This window comes from Ictidomys tridecemlineatus, chromosome X (genome assembly GCF_052094955.1).
Source record: "Ictidomys tridecemlineatus isolate mIctTri1 chromosome X, mIctTri1.hap1, whole genome shotgun sequence".
Classification (NCBI taxonomy): domain Eukaryota; kingdom Metazoa; phylum Chordata; class Mammalia; order Rodentia; family Sciuridae; genus Ictidomys; species Ictidomys tridecemlineatus.
In genome coordinates this window covers 75,375,548-75,398,326 of record NC_135493.1, presented here as the reverse complement: position 1 = coordinate 75,398,326, position 22,779 = coordinate 75,375,548, and the positions used below count along the sequence as shown (strand labels likewise).

The 22,779-nt window shown below is 41.7% G+C and overlaps 1 protein-coding gene across 1 annotated transcript in view; it reads left to right on the top strand.

The window, feature by feature from the left end:
* Positions 1-4,083: 4,083 nt before the first annotated feature.
* Ercc6l (ERCC excision repair 6 like, spindle assembly checkpoint helicase) overlaps positions 4,084-22,779 on the top strand; it is a 28,415-nt gene continuing 9,719 nt past the window's right edge. The window contains exon 1 of the mRNA XM_021721293.3: positions 4,084-4,299. Within this exon, the coding sequence (XP_021576968.2) occupies positions 4,232-4,299 (68 nt within the window). The 5' untranslated portion in view covers positions 4,084-4,231. The remainder of the gene's footprint in view (positions 4,300-22,779) is intronic.

The window sequence follows — 22,779 nt, the reverse complement described above, 5'->3', positions numbered from 1 at the left end:
TACCAAGGATTGAACTCAGAGGCATTCAACCACAGAAGCCTTAAAGCCATATAAACACATGCATAAAGTGGTACAAATCAGGAAAATAGCTCATCTTAAAATCCTTTTAACTCTTGTTTATGAATTTTATAAAAATATACAATCCTCTGGACGCGGTGGTGTAGGCCTGTATTCCCAGCCACTTGGAAGGCTGAGGATAGAGGATAGTGAGTTCAAAGCCAGTCAATTTAATGAGACCCTGCCTCAAAATAAAAATAAAAAGGCTGGGGATGTCCCTCGGTGATACAGCATTTCTGGATTCAATCCCAGTAGAAAACAAAACAAAAAACCCAAAAGCAAATAAAGAAGCAAACAAACAAAACCCTTAAAGTCTTCTGGACATATGGAATAGGCCTGGGGCAACAGGTGAATTTTCAAATATTAAATACTAGGTTAGAGTTCTGAGGAATTAATGTTCATGCTGTCACCAGTAAATGAACAAGAATAGTTTATTAGCTCACAACTTCCTATTTAGCAGCACCCAATAAGCCACTTCAACTTGCTCCTACTTCCCTGAGATTTGCCTTTGGCAAATCTTGTTACAATGGTGCACTTTATGCTTTGAAATGTAGCCCTTGCTGCTCTGCCACTGCAACTGATTTTTAAAATGGACATGTTTCTTTCTCTTCTTCTCTCCTTGCTCCTCCCTAATCTCCCGCTCTCCCTAATGTCAGGAAACAGGATTATCTTTTCTTCCCCATCATAGGTAGAGTTATCTGTCCTTGAGCATTCACTCACCCACTGTATGAATGAAGTAATACAAATTTTTTTTTATTTTGATTTTTTTTTAATTTTAATTTTTTTTATTGGTTGTTCACAACATTACAAAGCTCTTGACATATCATATTTCATACATTAGATTGAAGTGGGTTATGAACTCCCAATTTTACCCCAAATGCAGATTGCAGAATCACGTCGGTTACACATCCACAATTTTACATAATGCCCAATTAGTAATTGTTGTATTCTGCTACCTTTCCTATCCCCTACTATCCCCCCTCCCCTCCCCTCCCTTCTTCTCTCTCTACCCCATCTACTGTAATTCATTACTCTCCTTGTTTATTTTCCCATTCCCCTCACAACCTCTTATATGTAATTTTATATAGCAATGAGGGTCTCCCTTCATTTTCATGCAATTTCCCTTTTCTCTCTCTTTCCCTCCCATCTCATGATTCTGTTAAATGTTAGTCTTTTCTTCCTGCTCTTCCTCCTTGCTCTGTTCATAGTTGCTCTCATTATATCAAAGAAGACATTTGGTATTTGTTTTTTAGGGATTGACTAGCTTCACTAAGCATAATCTGCTCTAGTGCCATCCATTTCCCTGCAAATTCTATGATTTTGTCATTTTTTATTGCTGCATAGTACTCCATTGTGTATAGATGCCACATTTTTTTTATCCATTCATCTATTGAAGGGCATCTGGGTTGGTTCCACAGTCTAGCTATTGTGAATTGTGCTGCTATGAACATCGATGTGGCAGCATCCCTGTAGCATGCTCTTTTAAGTTCTTCAGGGAATAGTCTGAGAAGGGCAATAGCAGGGTCAAATGGTGGTTCCATTCCCAGCTTTCCCAGGAATCTCCAAACTGCTTTCCAAATTGGCCGCACCAATTTGCAGTCCCACCAGCAATGTACAAGAGTACCCTTTTCTCCACATCCTCGCCAGCACTTGTTGTTGTTTGACTTCATAGTGGCTGCCAATCTTACTGGAGTGAGATGGTATCTTAGGGTGGTTTTGATTTGCATTTCTCTGACTGCTAGAGATGGTGAGCATTTTTTCATGTACTTGTTGATTGATTGTATGTCCTCCTCTGAGAAGTGTCTGTTCAGATCCTTGGCCCATTTGTTGATTGGGTTATTTGTTATCTTATTGTCTAATTTTTTGAGTTCTTTGTATACTCTGGATATTAGGGCTCTATCTGAAGTGTGAGGAGTAAAAATTTGTTCCCAGGATGTAGGCTCCCTATTTACCTCTCTTATTGTTTCTCTTGCTGAGAAAAAACTTTTTAGTTTAAGTAAGTCCCATTTGTTGATTCTTGTTATTAACTCTTGTGCTATGGGTGTCCTATTAAGGAATTTGGAGCCCGACCCCACAATATGTAGATCGGAGCCAACTTTTTCTTCTATCAGACGCAGAGTCTCTGATTTGATATCAAGCTCCTTGATCCATTTAGAGTTAACTTTTGTGCATGGCGAGAGGAAGAGATTCAGTTTCATTTTTTTGCATATGGATTTCCAGTTTTCCCAGCACCATTTGTTGAAGATGCTATCCTTCCTCCATTGCATGCTTTTAGCCCCTTTATCAAATATAAGATAGTTGTAGCTTTGTGGATTAGTCTCTGTGTCCTCTATTCTATACCATTGGTCCACTCGCCTGTTTTGGTACCAGTACCATGCTGTTTTTGTCACTATTGCTCTGTAATATAGTTTGAAATCTGGTATCGCTATACCGCCTGATTCACACTTCCTGCTTAAAATTGCTTTTGCAAGTAATACAAATTTTGGAGATGGTACCAGAAGATCTCAGAAATGACTATCTCCCAAATAAACAAGTGAATTGCAACTCCAACAGAGAACTCATGGAATGTAGCCTTTTAATCGCCTCTTTAAAAAAAGCTCCTTGGGCTGGGGTTGTGGCTCAGTGGTAGAGTACTTGCCTAGCATGTTTTGAGGCACTGGGTTGGATTCTCAGCACCACATATAAATAAATAAAATAAAGGTCCCTCAACAACTAATAAAAATGTTAAAAAAAAACCCCAAAACTCCCCAGGTTGGGGATATAGCTCAATTGGTAGAGTGCTTGCCTTGCACGCACAAGGCCCTGGGTTCAGTCCCCAGCACCACAACCCCCCCCCAAAATTAAAAAGCCCCCTGTTCTTGCTGATGGGCAGAATCACAGCCCGTTGGGACAGGAGTCTCCTGTGTTTCTCTTTTGCTAGCAAAGAAATAAAACATTCTTTTTTCTTTTCTCAAAACCACGTTCCTTTATTGGATTGGCATCAGGGACTCGGACCAAGCTTTCAGCAACAATCTGCCTGCATCTCAGCAGGTGCTCCTAAACAAATAGTAATCACTGCACTTATTTCTAAAATGAGAACTTTGGCTTTTTAAAATTAATTATTTTGGGGACTGAGGATTGAACCCAGGGGCGCTTTACTACTGAGCCACATGCTACATATCTTGATCCTTTTAATTTTTTGTTAAATTGCTGGGACTGGCTTAGAACTTGCCATTCTCCTAGCTAGGATTACAGAAGGGGACCAACACAGCCTGCTCCTTTTATTTTTTGTGACAAGGTCTCGCTGAGTTGTTGAGACTGGCCTGGATGTTCCTGCCTCAGCCTCCCTAGCAGCTGAGATTATAGACTGCCTTGACTTTGTTCCTTTTTTTTAAAAAAAATATTTATTTCTTAGTTGTAGGTGGACATAATATCTTTATTTCATTTTTTTTTTTAATGTGGTGCTGAGGTTTGAACCCAGTGCCTTATGGGGGCTCAGCAAGCACTCTACCATTGAGCCACAACCCCGGCCCAAAGTTTTTTTTTTTTAATCTTATTTAAAATTTTATTTATTTTTTGGTGGGGTTCTTTTTTTTTTTTCTTTTTTGGAATTGGGGGTCGAACCCAGGGCTTTGCGAATGCAAGGCAGACGCTTTGCCACTAAGCTACATCCCAGCCCGGCTTTGTTCCTTAAGACCCTTCTTCAATGTGACTTTAAGACATCAGTACTCCACCTTCCAGGGCGTTTGAATTCAAAGTGTGCTGGGCCAGGAACTGGCGAGCAGGAAATGATACGGCGGAGGTCTCTAGAGGCCACTATCACGACTGAGAGCACATCAGGCCACCTCTACTCATAAGGATAGCACAGGCAAGCCCGCAAGCGCGCACGTGCACACTGCAATTCCCCAGTACCGGTATGCACTGAATTGAAAATGCGAGGAGGGTCACAGGATGACGTAATCCTCCCGCGCAGCGCAACCGTGACGTCCCAGGTACCGCGCGCCTAGGCGCAGGCGCACGACCTTCGTGAGCGGGGCTCGGGAGGGAGGAGCTAGAGTACGGAGCCACGGATTGGTGAGTCTGGAGGCCGACGGTTGGCTCCTCTCGCCACACGTACACGCACAGAGCCTGCGCGGGGCGGGAGAGAGCGAAATTCAAGCTCCAACGGAGATACTTGGAATCTTATCTGAGGGTCATGGAGCTCTCCCAAGGCTTGGCAAAAGGCGAGACTTTGAGCCCAGAGCAGACTGCCCAGTACGTGAGGTATGTTTGGGCCTCCAGGCGGGTGTAGCTCGCAGGCCCTGCCGCGGCAGGTAAGGGTGGCCCTCGGACCCTCCCAGGGGGAGGCCGAAGCGGAGCGTTGTGAGGCTGGCTCCTGCATTCCCATGGGAGTAGGGAATAAGAATAAGTTCTGGACGTTTATCGCATTCCCCGACACCGCTCTCCCCGTTGGCCAAATAACCCTCCATTATGAGCGTCTGGAGAACCAAAACTTCCAACTGATTAAGTAAACCCTCCTTTGGTCTTTTCAACCTACCAAGCGCCAGGACTAGGGATGAGAGAAACACTGTCCCTGTCCCCAAATTGTGTATAATAGTGGGAATAGACCTGCAAACCAATACTTAACTATAAGTTATAAATGTTATAAGTGTTTAAGTGTTGTTTAATGTGCAGGGGAACAATCTCACCAATCTCAGCAGAGGAGGAAACATTTCAGCTGTGTGTTGAAAAATGAATAAGCATTCACCAGTGGCTGATGGTATGGGGCATGGTGATGTGGGGATAAATATTTCAACTTAAAAAACAAAAAAAACAAATATTTCAACTTAAAAAAATTGTAAAATATGCATAACATAAAATTTACCACCTTCATCATTTTAAGTGTATAGCTCAGTAGTGTTAAGTGTCACACATTTTTGTGTATCCCATCTCCAGAACTTTTGTATCTTGACAGATTAAAATTATTCCCAATAAACTCTCCATCTCCCCCACCCCTCCTCCCTAGCATACACCATTCATCGGTATGTCTGTGAATTTGGCTACTTTAGACACCTATAAAGTGGAGTCGTACAATATTTATCTCTGCCTTGCTTATTTCACTTAGCACAGGTCCTCAAGGTTGTCCATGTTGTGTCATGTGACAAGATTTCCTTTTTAAGGCTATATTCTATTGTGTATACCACATTTTGTTCTTGTATTTATCTGTTGATAGGCATTTAGCTTCTTTCTGTATATTGACTTGTGAATAATGCTGCAATGAACATGGGACTGCAGATACTTTGACATACTGATTTCAAATCCTTCAGCTATATACCTAAAAGTGGGGTTGCTGAATCATATCTATTTAATTTTTTCTTAAAGAGAGAGAGAGAGAAATTTTTAATGTTTATTTTTTAGTTGTTGGCGGACACAACATCTTTGTTTGTATGTGGTGCTGAGGTTCGAACCCTGGCCACAGGCATGCCAGGCGAGCGTGATACTACCTGAGCCACATCCCCAGCCCTATTTAATTTTTTAAGAGGCAGGATCTCTTTATGTTGTCCAGGCTGGCCCCAAATTCCTGAGCTTAAGTGATCCTTCTGCCTTGGCCTCCCCAGTAGCTGGTACTACAAGCACATACCACCACTCCTGACTTTTCTCTTTCATTCCTTTTGTGTGTGTGTGTGTACACAGGCGCTGGATATTGAACCCAGGGTTTCTTTTTTTTAATTTATTTATTTTTTAGTTCTTGGCGGACACAACATCTTTGTTGGTATGTGGTGCTGAGGATCGAACCTGGGCCGCACGCATGCCAGGCGAGCATGCTACCGCTTGAGCCACATCCCCAGCCCGAACCCAGGGTTTCTAAATACCAAGCACCTACCCTTAATTTTTTGAAGAACCTCATACTGTTTTTTACAGTGGTGACACCAATTCATAGTCCCATCAACAGTGTACAAGGACTCCAATTTCTCTACATCCTTGTCAACGCTTGTTATTATTTGTGTTTTTTTAAAGAGTAGCCATCCTAACAAGAATGAAATGGTATCTTGTTGAAAGGATACTCGCAAAGTCTACAGAAAGTCCAAGGACCACACCACACACCAAAATCCCACTCAAGAGAGTTATTGTCAGAGCATGGAGCAAACTGACAAGGCTATCCCTCCGAGGAGAGCAGAAGTGTGTCGGCACTTACAGAGCAGCTTTATAGCCTGCAAGAGGAATTTCACAAACATGCTTAGGGTTTACACCATGGGCTGGTGTGAGGTTGACCCTTTAGTAGGCACATGTTCTTAAGGGAGGCTAAGCAGCATTGCCTCAGGATCTCTAGATAAATTGGCTCCTAAATTGAAACCTGGGAGTCCCTGAATAAAATGGCTCCTAAATTGAAACCTAGGAGTCCCTAGATAAAATGGCTCCAAACCTAAAATGGTGGATCTAATGCCAGTATTGATCTGATGCTAATAGTTGTGGTTTCAAATTGCATGTCCCTACTGAATAAGTGGTTTTCATACTCTTTTTGTGTACTTACTGGCCTTTGCATTACTGGGGATTGAACCCAGGGGTGCTCTGTCACTGAGCTACATTCTCAGCCATTTTTTGTTTTTTATTTTGAGACAGGGTCTTGCTGAGTTGCTCAGGCTGGTCTCAACCAAGTTGCTGGGATTATAGGCATGTGCCACCATTCCTAGCTTGCTTATTTTTTAGTTAGGATTTTTTTGTTGTTGTTGAGTTGTTCTTTATATCTGGATATTAACATATCTATATGTGATTTGTATGTTCTCCAATTGTGCAGATTGCTTTTTAATCTCTTTTTTTAAAAAAAAAATTATTGTCTAGGGCTGGGGTTGTGGCTCAATGGTAGCGCACTTGCCTAGCATGCATGAGGCACTGGGTTCGATTCTCAGCACCACATAAAAATAAATACAATTAAAGGTCCATCAATAATTAATTTAAAAAATTATTGTCTAAGTTGCCTTTTCACTGTGTTTGATTATGTCCTTTGATGCACAGAAGTTTTTTTTCTTTGGCACAAGTATGTATTTGTTTTACTCATAAAATAGTTTCCTAAAACAGTGCAGGTTGCTTGTTTATCATCTATCTGGGGCATCCAGGCCACAGGGAATCCCCTGGATACCCACCCTTATGGGCTGGTGACCATGCAAAGAATCCCCTTTTTTTCTGTACCCATCAGCAAGGCCAGAAAAAAAGGACTTTTCTCTAAAGGAAGTAGCCAGGATCAGAAATATCAACCTACAGGGCTTCCCAGATCTCAACAGATAAATACTTTCATTTTTCCAAAATCAGCACTGTTGGGTGGGAGACTGTGGGCGCAGCACAGCTACCTATACTTCTCCTCACCATTTGAGCTATTTGCCAACACTTGTGGGTGAAAACATAGGGGCCTTTACACAGCACCATTAACTTTGCCAGTCCATTTTCCAAGTGGATTTTTCAGGTGAACTGCACTGTTTCATAGTTGGAAAGATACAAGGGAAGTTTAAAAGAAAGTGGAGTTAAACTCTGATGTATAGAGATTTTTATAAAAAGGGGTTGGGGTTGTAGCTCAGTGGTAGAACACTTGCCTTGTAAGTTTGAGGCACTGAGGTCAATTCTCAATGCTACATATAAACAAATAAATAAATATGAAGGCCCATCAACAACCAAAAAACATTTTTTTTGGTACCAGGGATTGAACCCAGGGGAGTTTAACCAATGAGCCACATCCCCAGCGATTTTAAAAGCATATTTTAGTTTGAGACAGGGTCTCACTAAGTTACTTAGGGCCTCTCTAAATTGCTGAGGCTGGCTTTTAAAAAAAAATTAGTTGTAAATGGATACAATTTTTTTATGTATTTATTTTTATGTGGTGCTGATGATTGAACCCAGTGCCTCACACATGTGAGGCAAGCACTCTACCACTAAGCCCCAGACCATGAGGCTGGCTTTGAACCTGATTATACTCCTGCTTCAGCCTCCCAAGTCACTGGAATTACAAGCATGGGCCACTGTGCCCAGCTTAGAAGTTTTTAAATTTTGATGTAGTACAAATAAATAAATTGGGCTATGTGTAGTGGCACAGGCCTGTAAATCCAGCTACTCAGGCAGCTGAAACAGGAGGATCACAAATTCAACATTAGCTTCAGCAACTTAGCAAGACTCTGTCTCAAAATTTAAAAAAAAAAAATTAAAAAGGACCGGGGGGTGTAGCTTAGTGGTAGGGTACCCTTAGGTTCAATCCTCAGTACCAAAAACCAAAAAAGCACAAAGAAAGAAAAGAAGTAAATTGGGACAGTAGAATAATTCTATTTCTGTTATTAAAAACAAAAATTTTTAAGGTGCTGATGTCTTTGGATTCATTACATTGCTTTCTTTTCTATCTTTCTTTCTTTTTTTTTTTTTTGTACCAGGGATTGAACTCAGGGGCACTTGATCACTGAGCCCATCCCCAGCCCTTTTTTTATGTATTGTATTTAGAGACAGGGTCTCACTAAGTTGCCTAGCACCTCACTTTTGCTGAGGCTGGCTTTGAACTCACAGTTCTCCCGCCTCAGCCTCCTGAGCCACTGGGATTACACCATGCCCAATTTACACAGCTTTCTTAAGAAGGCTTGAGGTTGTGTTTTTAGTAGAGTGCTGGCTTCAGAGTTGGGTCATTTTACTTTTTTCAGTGCTGGGGATTGAGCCCAGGCCCTTCCCTATGTTTGGGCAAACACTCTTCCACTGAGCTACATCCCTAGCCCAGGTTGGGTTGTTTTAGATTCAAATTACTGGCTCTGGGCTGGGGGTGTATGTCAGTGATGGGCACTTGCCTAGCATTCATGAAGCCTTATGTTCTTTCCCCTTCATTCTAGCTCAGTGACCTCAAGCAAGTGTCTTGAGTATATTGAACCTCATTTTTTTCATCTAGAAAATGGTGATAAAGAGGCTTAGGACCTTTAGCCCTCCTTACCACCCATTCCCTAAGCAAGCAAGTGATTTCCCCACCACTGTGCCTCACACTGACACTTTTCTCTTGCTCCCAGGGGTACCTTCTTGAACCTTCTCAAACAATTCTTTTCACCCCCTCCCTGCAGCAATCACCCCCCTCCTCTCTCAATCCTTATCTTCTCTAAAAATCCCTACCGTTTCCTGTCTTCTGGTTCCTCCTCTCACAACCTCCCCATCTCATGACCCATCACCTATCACAATTGCTCTTCTATCTCTTTTGATTGTTCTCAGTCTCTGCTGTCCTTACAAATCCACTCACACAAGTATCTCCTCCTCTGTTGCTCATATTTCTGCTCTTCTTGCACAGTTCTCTCTCACACTTTCTCCCCATCTCCCCTTTCTGACCCTCTCCTTCCTTTTCTCTCTGTCTTTGCTGTGTAAGCACTGAAAGAGAGCCCTGCAACTTGCTGTCACACACCTTCATCTTTCACAGCAGCTCTGGGGCATACTCTGTCACTCATGGTTTCTCTTGGTGATGCCTGATTGCCAGTTTCTCTCTTGTCCACCTTGTCACTCTCCCACTCATGCTCCCTCTCTAGCATTCATATTATGTCTCTATTTCTCTCTTTCCCTGTCATCCACCACCTACCTCTCTGACACCTGCCTGTTCACACTCTCACCTGCATACTGTTCATTTTCTCTGCCATCCACTTGCTTGTTCTGCCATCTCACCCTACCCTCCTTCGGTCTCTCTGTCATCCTCCCCACTCTGGCCTCTTATCATCCCTTCCCCCTTTCTCCTCACTCTTGGTTTTATTACCCATTCTCTACTTTTACCTTTCTACCACCTATTTTCTTTCTATTCTCAATGCTTTCCCCGTCAGCCTTTCTCTCATGGCCTACTCTCTTTTTCTGTCACTATCATTCTGGGTCCAGTCAGCAGATAGAAACCACAGTGTATTAAAACAGGAATTTTAATATAAGGAATTATTAAACTGATAAATGAGATGCCAACTGATGAATGAAGTAAGGTATGAGGAAACTCTGAGTGGTACCGTAGGACTAAGGAAGAATATTTAGGGAAGAGTGAACTTGGAAGAAAGCTTCTTTCCCCAGGTGCCGGTTGAGTATTCTTAGAGGCGTCCAGGGGTAGCCCCTTGAATAACAGTCTGCTTGCCTAGACTGTATCTGGTGTGTGTCCCAGTACACACAGGCAGGCAGTAACCTCTGGAGTACAGGAAGGGAGAGTAGGCTATTAGCAACTAGTGGCCTAGGCATGCACAATTCATAGGCCTAGTCCCAGGTGAGCTTCAGGGCCCTGCAGAGGGCACCACGGCAAGAGAACTTCAGGAACTGGTTCCATGTAAAGGAGGTTTAAGAAAGTTATCTGCAGCCTAGTTGGAGGCTTCAGGGTCATTGAGGATCTGGGTACTCTGGGTCTGCTGAGAGCCATAGCCAAGTAGGAATGACACATGGCATTTTGGGTTGAAAGGTGACCCAGCTCAGGGATTAGGGTGGCTCTGGGTTTAGGGCGGATCCTGCTGCCTCTGCTGCCTCCCTCACTCCTTTGGAGTTCCCGTGGAGTTCTTGAATTGGCGCACGGAGCCTGGTAGAGGCAGGGTGTTCACGGGAAGTGTGTGTAGAGTGTCGGTGAGAGTTCGGGAATAAAGAGTTGCTGTTTGAATCTACAAGGCTGTGTGGTGGTTCAGTTATTTCGTGCCCAGCCAGACTGTGGCATGGGTCTGTGGCTGTAGCTGAGCTCCACAGGATGTTGTTTTTATTTGTAACAGCTGGAAACTTGTAGAGAACCCCTTCCTCCTGCAGTGTCCCTCTAGTACCCTCTACTGAGAAGCTTGCCATTGTTCTGATTAAATGAGGGGTGCTAGTTTATTCTATTATCACAGAACAGGCATTGAGGGGTGAATTTGGAATTGAGAGGCAAGAAATAATGGCTGGAGAGTCATCCAACCTCTTTTTGCTGTTGATCTCTCTTTTCAACTTACTGTGGCTCTGTCACTTAACCTGCTTGCACTCTATTGTCCACTCTTTCTCATTGTCACTTACCTTCTCTATAACTTCCCCTTGCTCACTGTGTCTATCACTCTCTTGTTATATCTTTTGTGATACTGGGGATAGAACCTAGGGGTACTCTACCATTGAGCTACATTCCTATCCCCATTCATTCATTCTGATAGTTAGAAATACTGGGCATTAGACATTAATACCCTATGTGCGTATAGGACTACACCATGTACAACCAGAAGAATAAGTTATACTCCATTTATGTATAGTGTGTCAAAATGCATTCTACTATAAGTGTATAACTAATTAGAACAAATTTAAAAAATGATGTACTGGGAATTGGACCCAGAAGCACTCTACCAGTGTACTGGATCCCCAGCCTTTTTTATTTTTAATTTTAATTTATTTATTTTTTTCTTTTGGTACTTGGGATGAACCCAGGGGTGCTTAACCACTGAACCACATCCTGAGCCCATTTTTTATTTTTATTTTGAGACAAGGTCTCATTAAGCTTCTTAGGGCTTTGCTAAGCACCAAGGCTTGTCTTTATCTGGGGATCTTCCTGCTTCAGCCGCCAGAGCAACTGGATTACAGTAATGTGCCACCATACCCAGTTCTTGTTGCTTTTCAGTTGTGCTTTCTCTTATTCTCTTCTGCCCAATGTGTTCATTCTTTTGCTTACCTGTTGAGAGCCACAGCCAAAGGGGCCCCAGCAAACTTCCAGCTGCCAGCAAGCTTCAGACTGCCCCAGCAACATCTAGCTGATTGGCTCCTCTGCGGTGATGTTCATTGGGCTGTTTCCCTGCCCTTCAGACTGCCAGCTGATGATTGGCTCACAGCTGCCCCAGCAACATCTAGCTGATTGGCTCCTCCACGGAGCTGCTCATTGGGTGACTTCTTTGGCTCTGCCCACGCAACCCAGCCAATCAGCCTCAAGAGGAGGAGGATTGTGGGAGGAAAAGGCTGGGGTTGGGGGGAGAGGCTTGTGGAAGCCGGTGGTGGCAGTTGGGCTCTGAGGGTTTTTCCCTGGAGCTGTTTTGTTTGGCGTTTGTAGTTCTAAAAATAAAGTTAGTTTCTTTTTGACAAGTGGCTCCTGATTTGTGCCAAGCCAGACTTCGGCATTTGGTGGCTCGCACGGGGAGCAACTGAGGGTAAGTAAACTGCTCGCCCCTGAGGGCAGGGCGAGAGGATGGGGAGCCATTCTAAGTCTCCTCTTTTGTTTTGCTTCGTTTTTGTTTTAACTTTCCTGTCCCTGGAGATGAGTAAGAGGGAAGAAAAACCACTCACATCTGAGGAAAAACTATTTGCGTTTGAGGAACAGATAGGGAGAAAGGACGGATGCATATGTCAGGAGGATAGAAAGGCTGTTATAATGATTTTGTGTGGTTCCCTTTTTATTGGATTCTGTCTCGGTTTTGTTTGGCGTCATCTTGTTGGGTTGTATTATAGTAGAAATACGGGATCAGCAATTAGTAAAAAACAAACCGAAAGAGTGTTAAGTAAATTGTTAGAGGAAGGAAGCTTCCCAGTAAAATCAAGAGCAGTCAAGGCATACGTTGATGTAATACAAGAATATAGCCCATGGCTTTTTAAGGAGGAGCTGTTAGATATATCACAATGGAACCATCATGGTGAAGATTTAAAAAGAATAGAAAAGAACAACCCAGGGACTCTGCCAGTTGGCACATTGTCATTGTGGACGTTGGTATCTAGTTTGCTTAGTCCAAAGCCTTCAGTTCAGACAGAGGTAGAGGAAGAAGAAGACATATTGATTCAAGTAGAAGAGGAAGTCTCTCAAGTTAGTCAGAAAGAGGAAAAGATTCAAGTGAAAGAGAAGGTCTTTCGAGATAGTGAGACAGAGGAAGAAAGTTTAGAGCAGAAAAATCTATCAGGGGAAAATTTAAAACAGGAGACTGCTAATAAGACCCTTTTATTAGAGAGCGTAAGTGTCCAACCAACAGCACCGCCTCTACAGGAGACTGCTACTAACAGCACTCTATCACCAGAGGGCATAAGTGTCCAATCAACAGCACCACCTCCATATGCTAAGAGACTCCCAACCCCCGCAGTTGATAGTTTGGATCCTGAGACAGGATCTCAAGTATGCCCTGTATTTGAGGTAGGAGGGCAGCGAACTTACCAGGGTTTAAATTTTAAATCAGTGAAGGAGCTAAAAGAGGCTGTAGCAACCTATGGTCCTCAAGCACCCTTCACTGTAAGCTTGGTCGAATCCATTACCAACTTAAGCATGACGCCAGCAGATTGGGCTAGTTTGTGTAAAGCTGTGCTAAATGGAGGACAATACCTGTTATGGAAGGTTGCCAATGAGGAATTTTGCAAGGAGACGGCTAGTCGAAATGCAGCAGCTGGTTATCCTCAGAGAAATCTAGATATGTTGTTAGGAAAGGGACCTTATGAGGATCGGCAGCAACAACTTGCATATGATCCTGGTGTATATTTACAAATTGCTGTAGATGCAGTTAGGGCATGGAAGTCTTTACAAGAACCTGGAGGTTTACAAGGTCAATTATCTAAGATAATACAAGGAGCTAATGAACCTTACGCTGAATTTGTAGATAGGCTTATTCAAACAGCTACCAGAGTTTTTGGGAATACAGAACAAGCAATGCCATTTATAAAACAACTGGCTTATGACCAAGCGAATCGTTGGTGTAGAGATATCATTAGACCATGGAAACAGGAAGATTTAAACACATATATTAAATTATGTAGAGACATTAATGAACAAGGGCAAATTGTGGCAGCTGCAGTAAAACAAGCTTTAGATGCCAGAGACATTAATGAACAAGGGCAAATTGTGGCAGCTGCAGTAAAACAGGCTTTAGATGCCAGAGACATTAATGAACAAGGGCAAATTGTGGCAGCTGCAGTAAAACAGGTTTTGGATGCCAGAGACATTAATGAACAAGGGCAAATTGTGGCAGCTGCAGTAAAACAGGCTTTAGATGCCAGGCCAAGAACATGCTACAATTGTCAACAAACAGGACATTTTAAAAGGAATTGCCCCATAGGAGGAGGGTTTAACAAAACTAGGTATCAAACAAGTAGAATACCGGGTATTTGCCCACGATGCCGTAGAGGGAGACATTGGGCTAATGAATGCCGTTCTCAAACCACCATAGAGGGTACTCCATTATCAAAAAACGAACAAGGACAAGGTGTTTATCCACAATATCGTGGACAAAGGCATCAGGCTCCGTTGCCAAAAAATGGACAGGGGGCCCCAATGCTCCGGGGCCCCAAACCACAAATATACGGAGCACTGGAGGAACCCAGCAACCCCAGCAACCCCATCAGGGTAGTGCCCAGCACATCAGATCCCTCATCAGACAAACCAGAGGGAGCGCAGGGTTGGACATCTGCGCCTCCACCAAATCAGTACTAACTCCAGAGATGGGAGTTCAAATCATTCCCACAGGGGTAAAAGGACCTCTTCCCAAAGGAACAGTAGGCTTATTATTGGGACGCAGCTCTTCTACTCTAAAAGGACTTTTGATAAGTCCTGGGGTAATTGATTCCAATTATGAAGGTGAAATAAAAATTATAGCCAGTTCTCCAAAGGGTATATCAGTAATTTCACCAGGAGATAGAATAGCACAGTTACTAATAATACCAAGCCTACATGATAAATTTTCCAGTCATGTTGTAGAAAGAGGTTCCAAGAGATTAGGCTCCACAGGTGTAGATTGGGCTATGCTTTCTTTAAATTTAGATTCTCGACCCATGCTAAAACTAAATATTCAAGGACATGAATTTAATGGGCTACTGGATACAGGTGCAGATCTTAGCATCATCTCTCGTCAAGAATGGCCAAAACATTGGCCATTACAACAAGCCACTCAATCGCTTCGAGGCCTAGGAGTGGCGACTAATCCCGATAGAAGTGCAATGCTATTAGATTGGAAGGATCCTGAAGGATGTGAAGGAACTATACAGCCATATGTATTGGATTATCTTCCCGTAAATTTATGGGGACGAGATGTCTTAGATCAATTAGGTTTGACATTAACAAATAATATCAATCAAAATGCACCCACTATTATGGCTAGACAAGGTTTTAGGAAAGGAAAAAGATTAGAAAGACAAGAACAATGTATAGCAGCACCAATACAAATAGATCAAGGAACAGACAGACATGGGTTGGATTTTCACAAAGGGCCACTGAGACAATAAAAATTACATGGAAATCAGAAAGACCAGTATGGGTTCCTCAGTGGCCCTTGACTAAAGAAAAGACACAAGTAGCCCATGATCTGGTCAAACAACAATTAGCGGAAGGACATATACAACCTTCTGTATCTCCCCATAATACTCCCATTTTTGTCATCAAAAAGAAATCTGGTAAATGGAGATTACTGCAAGATTTAAGAGCCATTAACAATGAAATGGTCATTATGGGACCTGCTCAATCGGGGATTCCTCAATTGTCTGCTTTGCCAAAAACCTGGTATGTTTTAGTTATAGATATTAAAGATTGTTTTTTTTCAATTCCAATTCATCCTGAGGATAGTCCACGTTTTGCATTTACTATCCCTGCACTAAATCATGAAGGTCCTGATCAGAGATATGAATGGAAAGTACTCCCTCAAGGGATGGCTAACAGCCCAACTATGTGTCAAATTTATGTTAACAAAGTAATCCAGCCACTTAGAAATCAAAATCCTGAACTACAAATATTTCACTATATGGATGATGTGTTATTGGCACACAAAGCTAAAAACACATTGCTAGAATGTTATGCCACACTTACAAACTTATTAAAAAATTATAATCTAGAGATAGCAATAGATAAAGTACAATTAAATTTTCCAATTAATTATTTAGGAGTTCTATTATCCTCAACCATGGTCCGTCCACCAAAAATTCAAATACGAGTAGATCAACTCAAATCACTTAATGACTTTCAAAAGTTATTAGGAGACATAAATTGGATAAGGCCTTATCTAGGTATTCCAACAGGAGAATTGGGACCTTTATTTGATATCCTAAAAGGTCCATCAGATCCAAATTCACCCCGAATGTTAACGCCTGAAGCAAGAAAGGCATTAAAAATCATTGAAACATATATGGAAAATATGCATTTGGATAGAATTGATATAAGTTTGCCTTTATTATTTATTGTACTACTTCGGCACTTACCCTTCCCTCATCACCCAGTTCTCTCTACTGCCCACTCTTTGTTTCTGTTGCTTTTCTTTTGTTCTCTTTGTCATTTAACCTTTTCCCCCATCACCTGCTTACTCTCTCTGTCATCTGCCCACTCTGTGTTGCCTACTTTCTCCGGCACCCTCTCATGTGTTCTCTTTCCTTGTCCTCCATGCTTTTTTTTGTTGTTGCTTTCTGTTTCTTACCCCCTTTCTATCTGTACTCCCCCCTCTACCATACCTACCCTTATATCTCCTTTGCCTATCCTGTACCCCTATTTTTTTAAAAAAATATTTATTTATTTATTTTTAGGTGTAGATGGACACAGCACAATGCCTTTATCTTTATGTGGTGCTGAAAATTGAACCCGTGTCCCGCTCATGCTAGGCAAGCACTCTACCGATGAGCCACAATCCTAGCCCCCCCTGTACCCCTCGATTGCTTTTCTCTGTCACCAGTTTCTTTCTCCCCCACTTTCTAGGATGTCAGTCACCCACCCATTCTCTTGCCCATTCTCTCTCTCTCTCTCTCTTTTTTTTTAATTTTAACATTTATTTATTTTTTCTTAGTTCTTGGCGGACACAACATCTTCGTTTGTATGTGGTGCTGAGGATCAAACCCGGGCCACACGAATGCTAGGCGAGCGCACTACTGCTTGAGCCACATCCCCAGCCCTTGCCCATTCTCTATGTCATGTGTTTTGTTCACTTTCCTTCTTTCTGTTCCTCACTGGATGTCATCACAAGGGTCCTTAAAAGTTAAAAAGAGGGGCAGAAGAAGAGCTCAGACTGATGCCTTGTGAGGACTTAACCTGTTATGGCTGACTTGTAAGAAAGGAGCCATGATCCAAAAAATGGGGGCCCCTACAAGCTGAACAGAGAAGAAACATTTTCCACAAAGGAATGAAGTCCTGCTGATACTTATTTTTTTTTTCTCAGCACAGCAAGACCTGTTTCAGGTTTCTACAGAACCATAGGATAAAAGATAATGTCTATTGGTATAGCAGGGACTAGTTCCAGGACCCCCCATGGATAAAAATGTTCAAGTACATTATATAAACTTCTATAGTATTTGCATATAACCTACACAATTCTCCCCTATACTTTAAATCTCTAGATTACTTATAATAGCTAATATAAAGTCAGTACATATTGAGTACACACGCAGTTTTTTTCCAAATACGTATTCTTTGACACTGGGTGTTAACCCAGGTGTGCTTTACCACAAATCTATATCCTAAGTCCTATTTATTTATTTATTTATTTATTTATTTATTTATTTATTTGATTTTGAGACAGGGTTTTTCTAAATGGCTGAGGCTGACCTTGAGTTTACAGTCCTCCTGCCTCAGCCTTCAGAGTAGCTGGGATTACAGTAGAAATATTTTCAATGTATGGTTAGTTGAATTTGAGGATACAGAATCCATAGATACATAGGATTGTTTGAATATTTGTGTTATTATTATTTTTTTTAATATTTATTTTTTTAGTTCTCAGCAGACACAACATCTTTGTTTGTATGTGGTGCTGAGGATCGAACCCGGGCCGCACGCTTGCCAGGCGAGTGCGCTACCGCTTGAGCCACATCCCCAGCCCCTATTTGTGTTATTTTAAGCCACTACATTTGTGATCATTTCTAACAGCAGTAATAGGAAACTAATAATACTTCACTAAACCTGTGCCATGGCACATGCCTGTAATCCCAGCTACTCTGGAGGCTGAGGCAGGAGGATTGTAAGTTGGAGGTTAGCCTGGGTAACTTCATGGGACCCTGTCTCAAAAAAGAAAAAGGGCTGGAGATGTGGCTTGGTGGTACAGTGCCTCTCAGTTCAATTCCCAGTACTATAAAAACAAACAAAAATCATTTCATGAAATCCAGCCTATGCAGATGAACATGACTGAAGAGACAGTCATGCTGATGGGCCTCACTTGAAATCTGTAATTATCAATGTCAAGTAGGTCCTTAATAATACCTGACAATCATATTTCTCTAATGTATTCAGTCATCCATTCTAGTATATTCCTGTTTCATACCTTCTTGCTTTTCATACCCATAATACCTTTCTTATCTCTCTGAGTCTGTGAACCTGCTTCCAATTTCACTGGGTTGATAGAAGCAATCAACAGAGAATGTCCTCAAGCTTCTTCCTTGTCAGCCCACCTCCCAGCATTGTTCCCATTCTATTTTCTGCCTTTTCTCCTATTATTGTGAATGAATCCTCCATGTTCCTAGCCAAGGTACAAACTCTCCGCATAACCCCTCCCTTTATGCAAAAGGTATAAGGACTTTGATCCCATGATTCTTTCATCTCTTACAAAAAAGTAAATCCCTCTCTTGATTCTACTTCCCACCCCAGTTATTGTTCCATGTCTTTTCTTCACTTTACATCAAAATTGAAGATACAGATATCATGGTTTGTACTCTATCAGTCTAGTCAAATTGCTTTTGTCAAGGTCACTGATGACTTTCTTATAACTAAATCTAACAGTCAATTCTCAATCCTCATCTTCCTTGACCAATAGTATTTGACAAGATTTGATTACTCTGTCATGAAACCCATAAATTATCCCTGATTTTTGTCCTGCCTCACTGGCTACTTCTGCTCAGATTCTGATTTCTCAGATCTTCTAAGATTCTTTGAATACCTGAAGGGCATACCATGACAACTGGCAAAAAACGCAATTCATTGATAACCAACTACCTGCCCCCTTATCCTCATCTTCCTTTGTCCTCATGCATAGAAGGATGATTAGTCCTCACTTCAGGCTCTTAAAATTTATAGATCCTCAGTTACCATTGATGATGGCTCTCTGCAGGTTTTAAAACTAAGTGTCTCTTGACCTCTCATCAATTTGGTGGATTCTGTGATCTCATTGTTTCTGTATTCCATAGATTCTCAGCTGCCATTTGATTTTCTACCTTGTCCAGAAGCATTTCCAAAATATTGTTCACTTTGAGGCATCTGGCAGAGTTATAAAGTCTGAGAATACAAATAATTACCTAGTATGATCATGGCATCTAAGGTCAAGAAGAGTTTAGAAACTCGTTAAGAAACAGTTTATTTGGAAAGGGTGAATACCTGTCAGTAATCTAAGCCCTTCTTTTCTGTTTTTTTTTTTTAATACCTGAGATTAAATCCAGGGGCATTTAATCACTGAGCCACATCCTCAGTCCTTTTTTAGTTGTCAGTGGACCTTTATTTATTTATATGCAGTGCTGAGAATTGAACCCAGTGTCTCGCACATGCTAGGCAAACGCTGTACCACTGAGCCACAACCCCAGTGCCCCAGTTTTTAAAATATTTTATTTAGAGATAGGGTCTTGCCAAGTTGCTGAGGCTGGCTTTGAACTCAAAATCTTCCTGCCTTAGCATCCCAAACCAAGCTGTTGAGATTACAGGCATGTGCCACCGCACTCAGCTCAACCTCTTTTCTTATGGGGTCTTACTGTGTCACCCAGGCAGACCTTAAATTTGGGATCCTTCCTGCCTCAGTTTCCTGAGAAGCTAGAATTACAGGCACACCTGGCTCTCATCTCAAAATGATTTTGAATTCCTCCCAAATCCCTAATGGGTTTAGATGGTAATAGGGCTGTGGATCTGAAACCTTGAGAGCATCAAGTCTGAAGAGCCATGAAGAGGGAAGGAAAAAGTAGGCAAGTCTTGCACCCAATTGATGATCTGATGGATTGCTGGAACAAGACATATAAATTAAGTCTTTGTATATGAGCTGTCCAAAGATTGGAGTTTTGATTGTGTGATAGTCATTTTATTTTATATTTTTTTAATATTTATTTTTTTTAGCTGTAGTTGGACACAATACCTTTATTCCATTCATTTATTTTTATGTAGAGCTAAGGATCAAACCCAGGGCCCCGCACATGCTAAGCAAGCGCTCTACTGCTAAACCACAATCCCAGCCCTAGTCATTTGATTTAAAAAAAAAAAAACTGGGTTTAGTGAACAAATTTTTGATTATTTTGTATGTACATGGTATGTAATTTGGAAAATAAAAAGAAACAAATATCACAGGATTTCACCCATAAATACTAAGAAATATCTCTAAAGAACAACAACAGTATACCATATCACACCTAACAAAATAAACTCCCCGATATCAGGGAGTATGGCCAGTTTTTAGTTTTTCAAATGGTATTTTTATCATTGTTTTTATGGAATTGGGATTCAAAGAAGGTTCACACTGAATTTAGTTATATTTATTAAGCCCCCCCCTCCTTTTTCGGTGGTTGGTTCTGGGAATGAACTCAGGGCCTTCTACACGACAACTCCAGCACTAAAGCAACCTTAATTTTTAATGTTTTTCTTCACAGTTCTATGGATAAAACCCAGGGCTTGAACCAGACACTGTAGTGCACACGTATAATCCCACATTTAGGAGAGGCAGAAGCAGGAGGATTGGAAGTTTGAGGACAGCCTGAGCAATTCAGTGAGACACTGACTCAAATTTTTAAAAATAAATAAATAAAAAGGGTTGGGGTTGGTCTCTGTGCTAGCATGCCAATCCCCAGTACTGAATGAAGGTGGGGGCTTGGGGTGGGGGAGAAAAAGAAAAAGAAACCCAAGGTCTTGTACATGCTAGGCAAGCACTCTACCACTGAGCTACATGCCCAGTCCTTAAGCGTCTTAATGAAGGACAGCTGCCTCCTCCCTTTATTTCTATTCCAATGATTTGGTTTAGCCTGATGGCTTCCTTGCAGTGTCTTTAGCTTATTCCTTTATCTCCTGTAATTTAAATCTAAAGGCTTGATAAGATTAGAGTTCAATATTTTTGTCAAAAATATTTTATTGATGAGGCTTTGTAATTTATTATTTATTTATTTATTTATCTATTTTGAGGTGCTGGGGTTTGAACCCAAGGGTTCTTTTACACTGAGCTACATCCCCAGCCCTTTTTTACTTTTTATTTTGGGACAGAGTCTCATTAAGTTGATCAAAGAGCCACATCATCTCCAGCTTGATTTGTATTTTATTTAGAGACAGGGTCTCACTGAATTGCTTAGCACCTCACTTAGTTGCTGGGGCTGGCTTTGAACTCATAATCCTTCTGTCTCAGCCTCCTGAGCCACTGGGATTACAGGTGTGTACCACACTGCGTGGCCTCAGCCCTTTTTATTTTGAGACAGAGTCTCACTAAGTTATTTAGGGCCTTGCTAAATTGCTGAGGATGGCCTTGAATTTGTGACCCTTCTGCCTCAGCCTCCCGAGCCACTGGGGTTACAGGTATGTGCCACCATGCCTGGCCCCCATTTTATTTTTTATTTATTTTTAAATTTTTATTAGATGTTAATGGACCTCTGTTTTACTCATTTATTTACATGCAGTGCTCAGAATCAAACCCAGTGCCTCAAGCATGCTAGGCAAGCACCCTACCACTGAGCCACAACCCCAGCCCCCTTATTTTAGTTTTAAAGTTTTGGCAGGAAGTAGTTTTATTTATTTGTATTATGTAGTGTTGAGGATCAAATCCAGTACCTCATGTGTGCTAGGTAAGTACCCTACCACTGTGCTACAACCCCAGCTCTATTTTATTTTTAACTCACCTAACCAATAGTGTATATATTTGTGGGGTACAATGTGATGTTTTGTTCCCAACTTAAGTCTCACTTTCCTGATGCTGGAAGGCCAATTTCTCAGGAGGTGAGAGTTGGTAGAAAAGAATCTGGTTTATTCTTGAAGAAGTTGGAGGGACTAGGTCCTTAAGGCTCCATTATGGGAGTTGGGGGTGCAAAAGAGTTCAATAGGGAGGAGCAGGGCAAGGCAGGACCTTAGTTTCCCAGGGCTTGTGTCTCTTTTATTCCTTTAAATTTTATTTTGTGGTGCTGAGATTAAACCCAGGGCCTCAGACATGCCAGGCAAGTGCTTTACAATTTGCATCCCCAGTTCAATCCTTTCTTTTCTTTTTCTTTTTTAAAGAGAGAGAGAGAGGATTTTAATATTTATTTTTTAGTTTTCGGTAGACGCAACATCTTTGTTTGTATGTGGTGCTGAGGATAGAACCTAGGCCGCATGCATGCCAGGCAAGCGTGCTACCGCTTGAGCCACATCCCCAGCGCCCAATCCTTTATTTTCTGGGGATGGACTTCAACCTCTTGGGGCTAGCTAGCTTCTGTAGTTCTTTTTAAGTTGTTGATGGGCTTTTATTTATTCATTTATTTATAAGTGGTGCTGAGAACCTAGTACCTTGCACATGCTAGGCAAGCCTCTACCACTGAGCCACAACCCCAACTCTCCTGGAGTTCTTTGTGTTAGTTGATACAGAACTAAAGAGGAAGGAGAGGTGTTACAAATGTCATCAGGTGTTTTGGGTTTTGCAAGTATGAAGAAGGATTTAGCACTTAACATCTTAACCATTTAGAAGAGGCGTCTCTTTAGAATGCTGAACAAAGGGAAAGGGACCTAAGGTTTAATGTGGTGCAAATGGGTAAGGAGAGTAACTCCACTAAGGACAACTTCACAGAAATAGCCCTGTTAAATTTTGACAGGTTTATTAATTATGAATGTTTCAGCCTAATTAATTAACATATTTATTACCTGAAATCATTTTTTTCTTTGTGATAAGAACATTTAAAATCCATTCTTTTGGGCTGGGGTTGTGGCTCAGTGGTAGAGTGCTCTCCTCACACGTG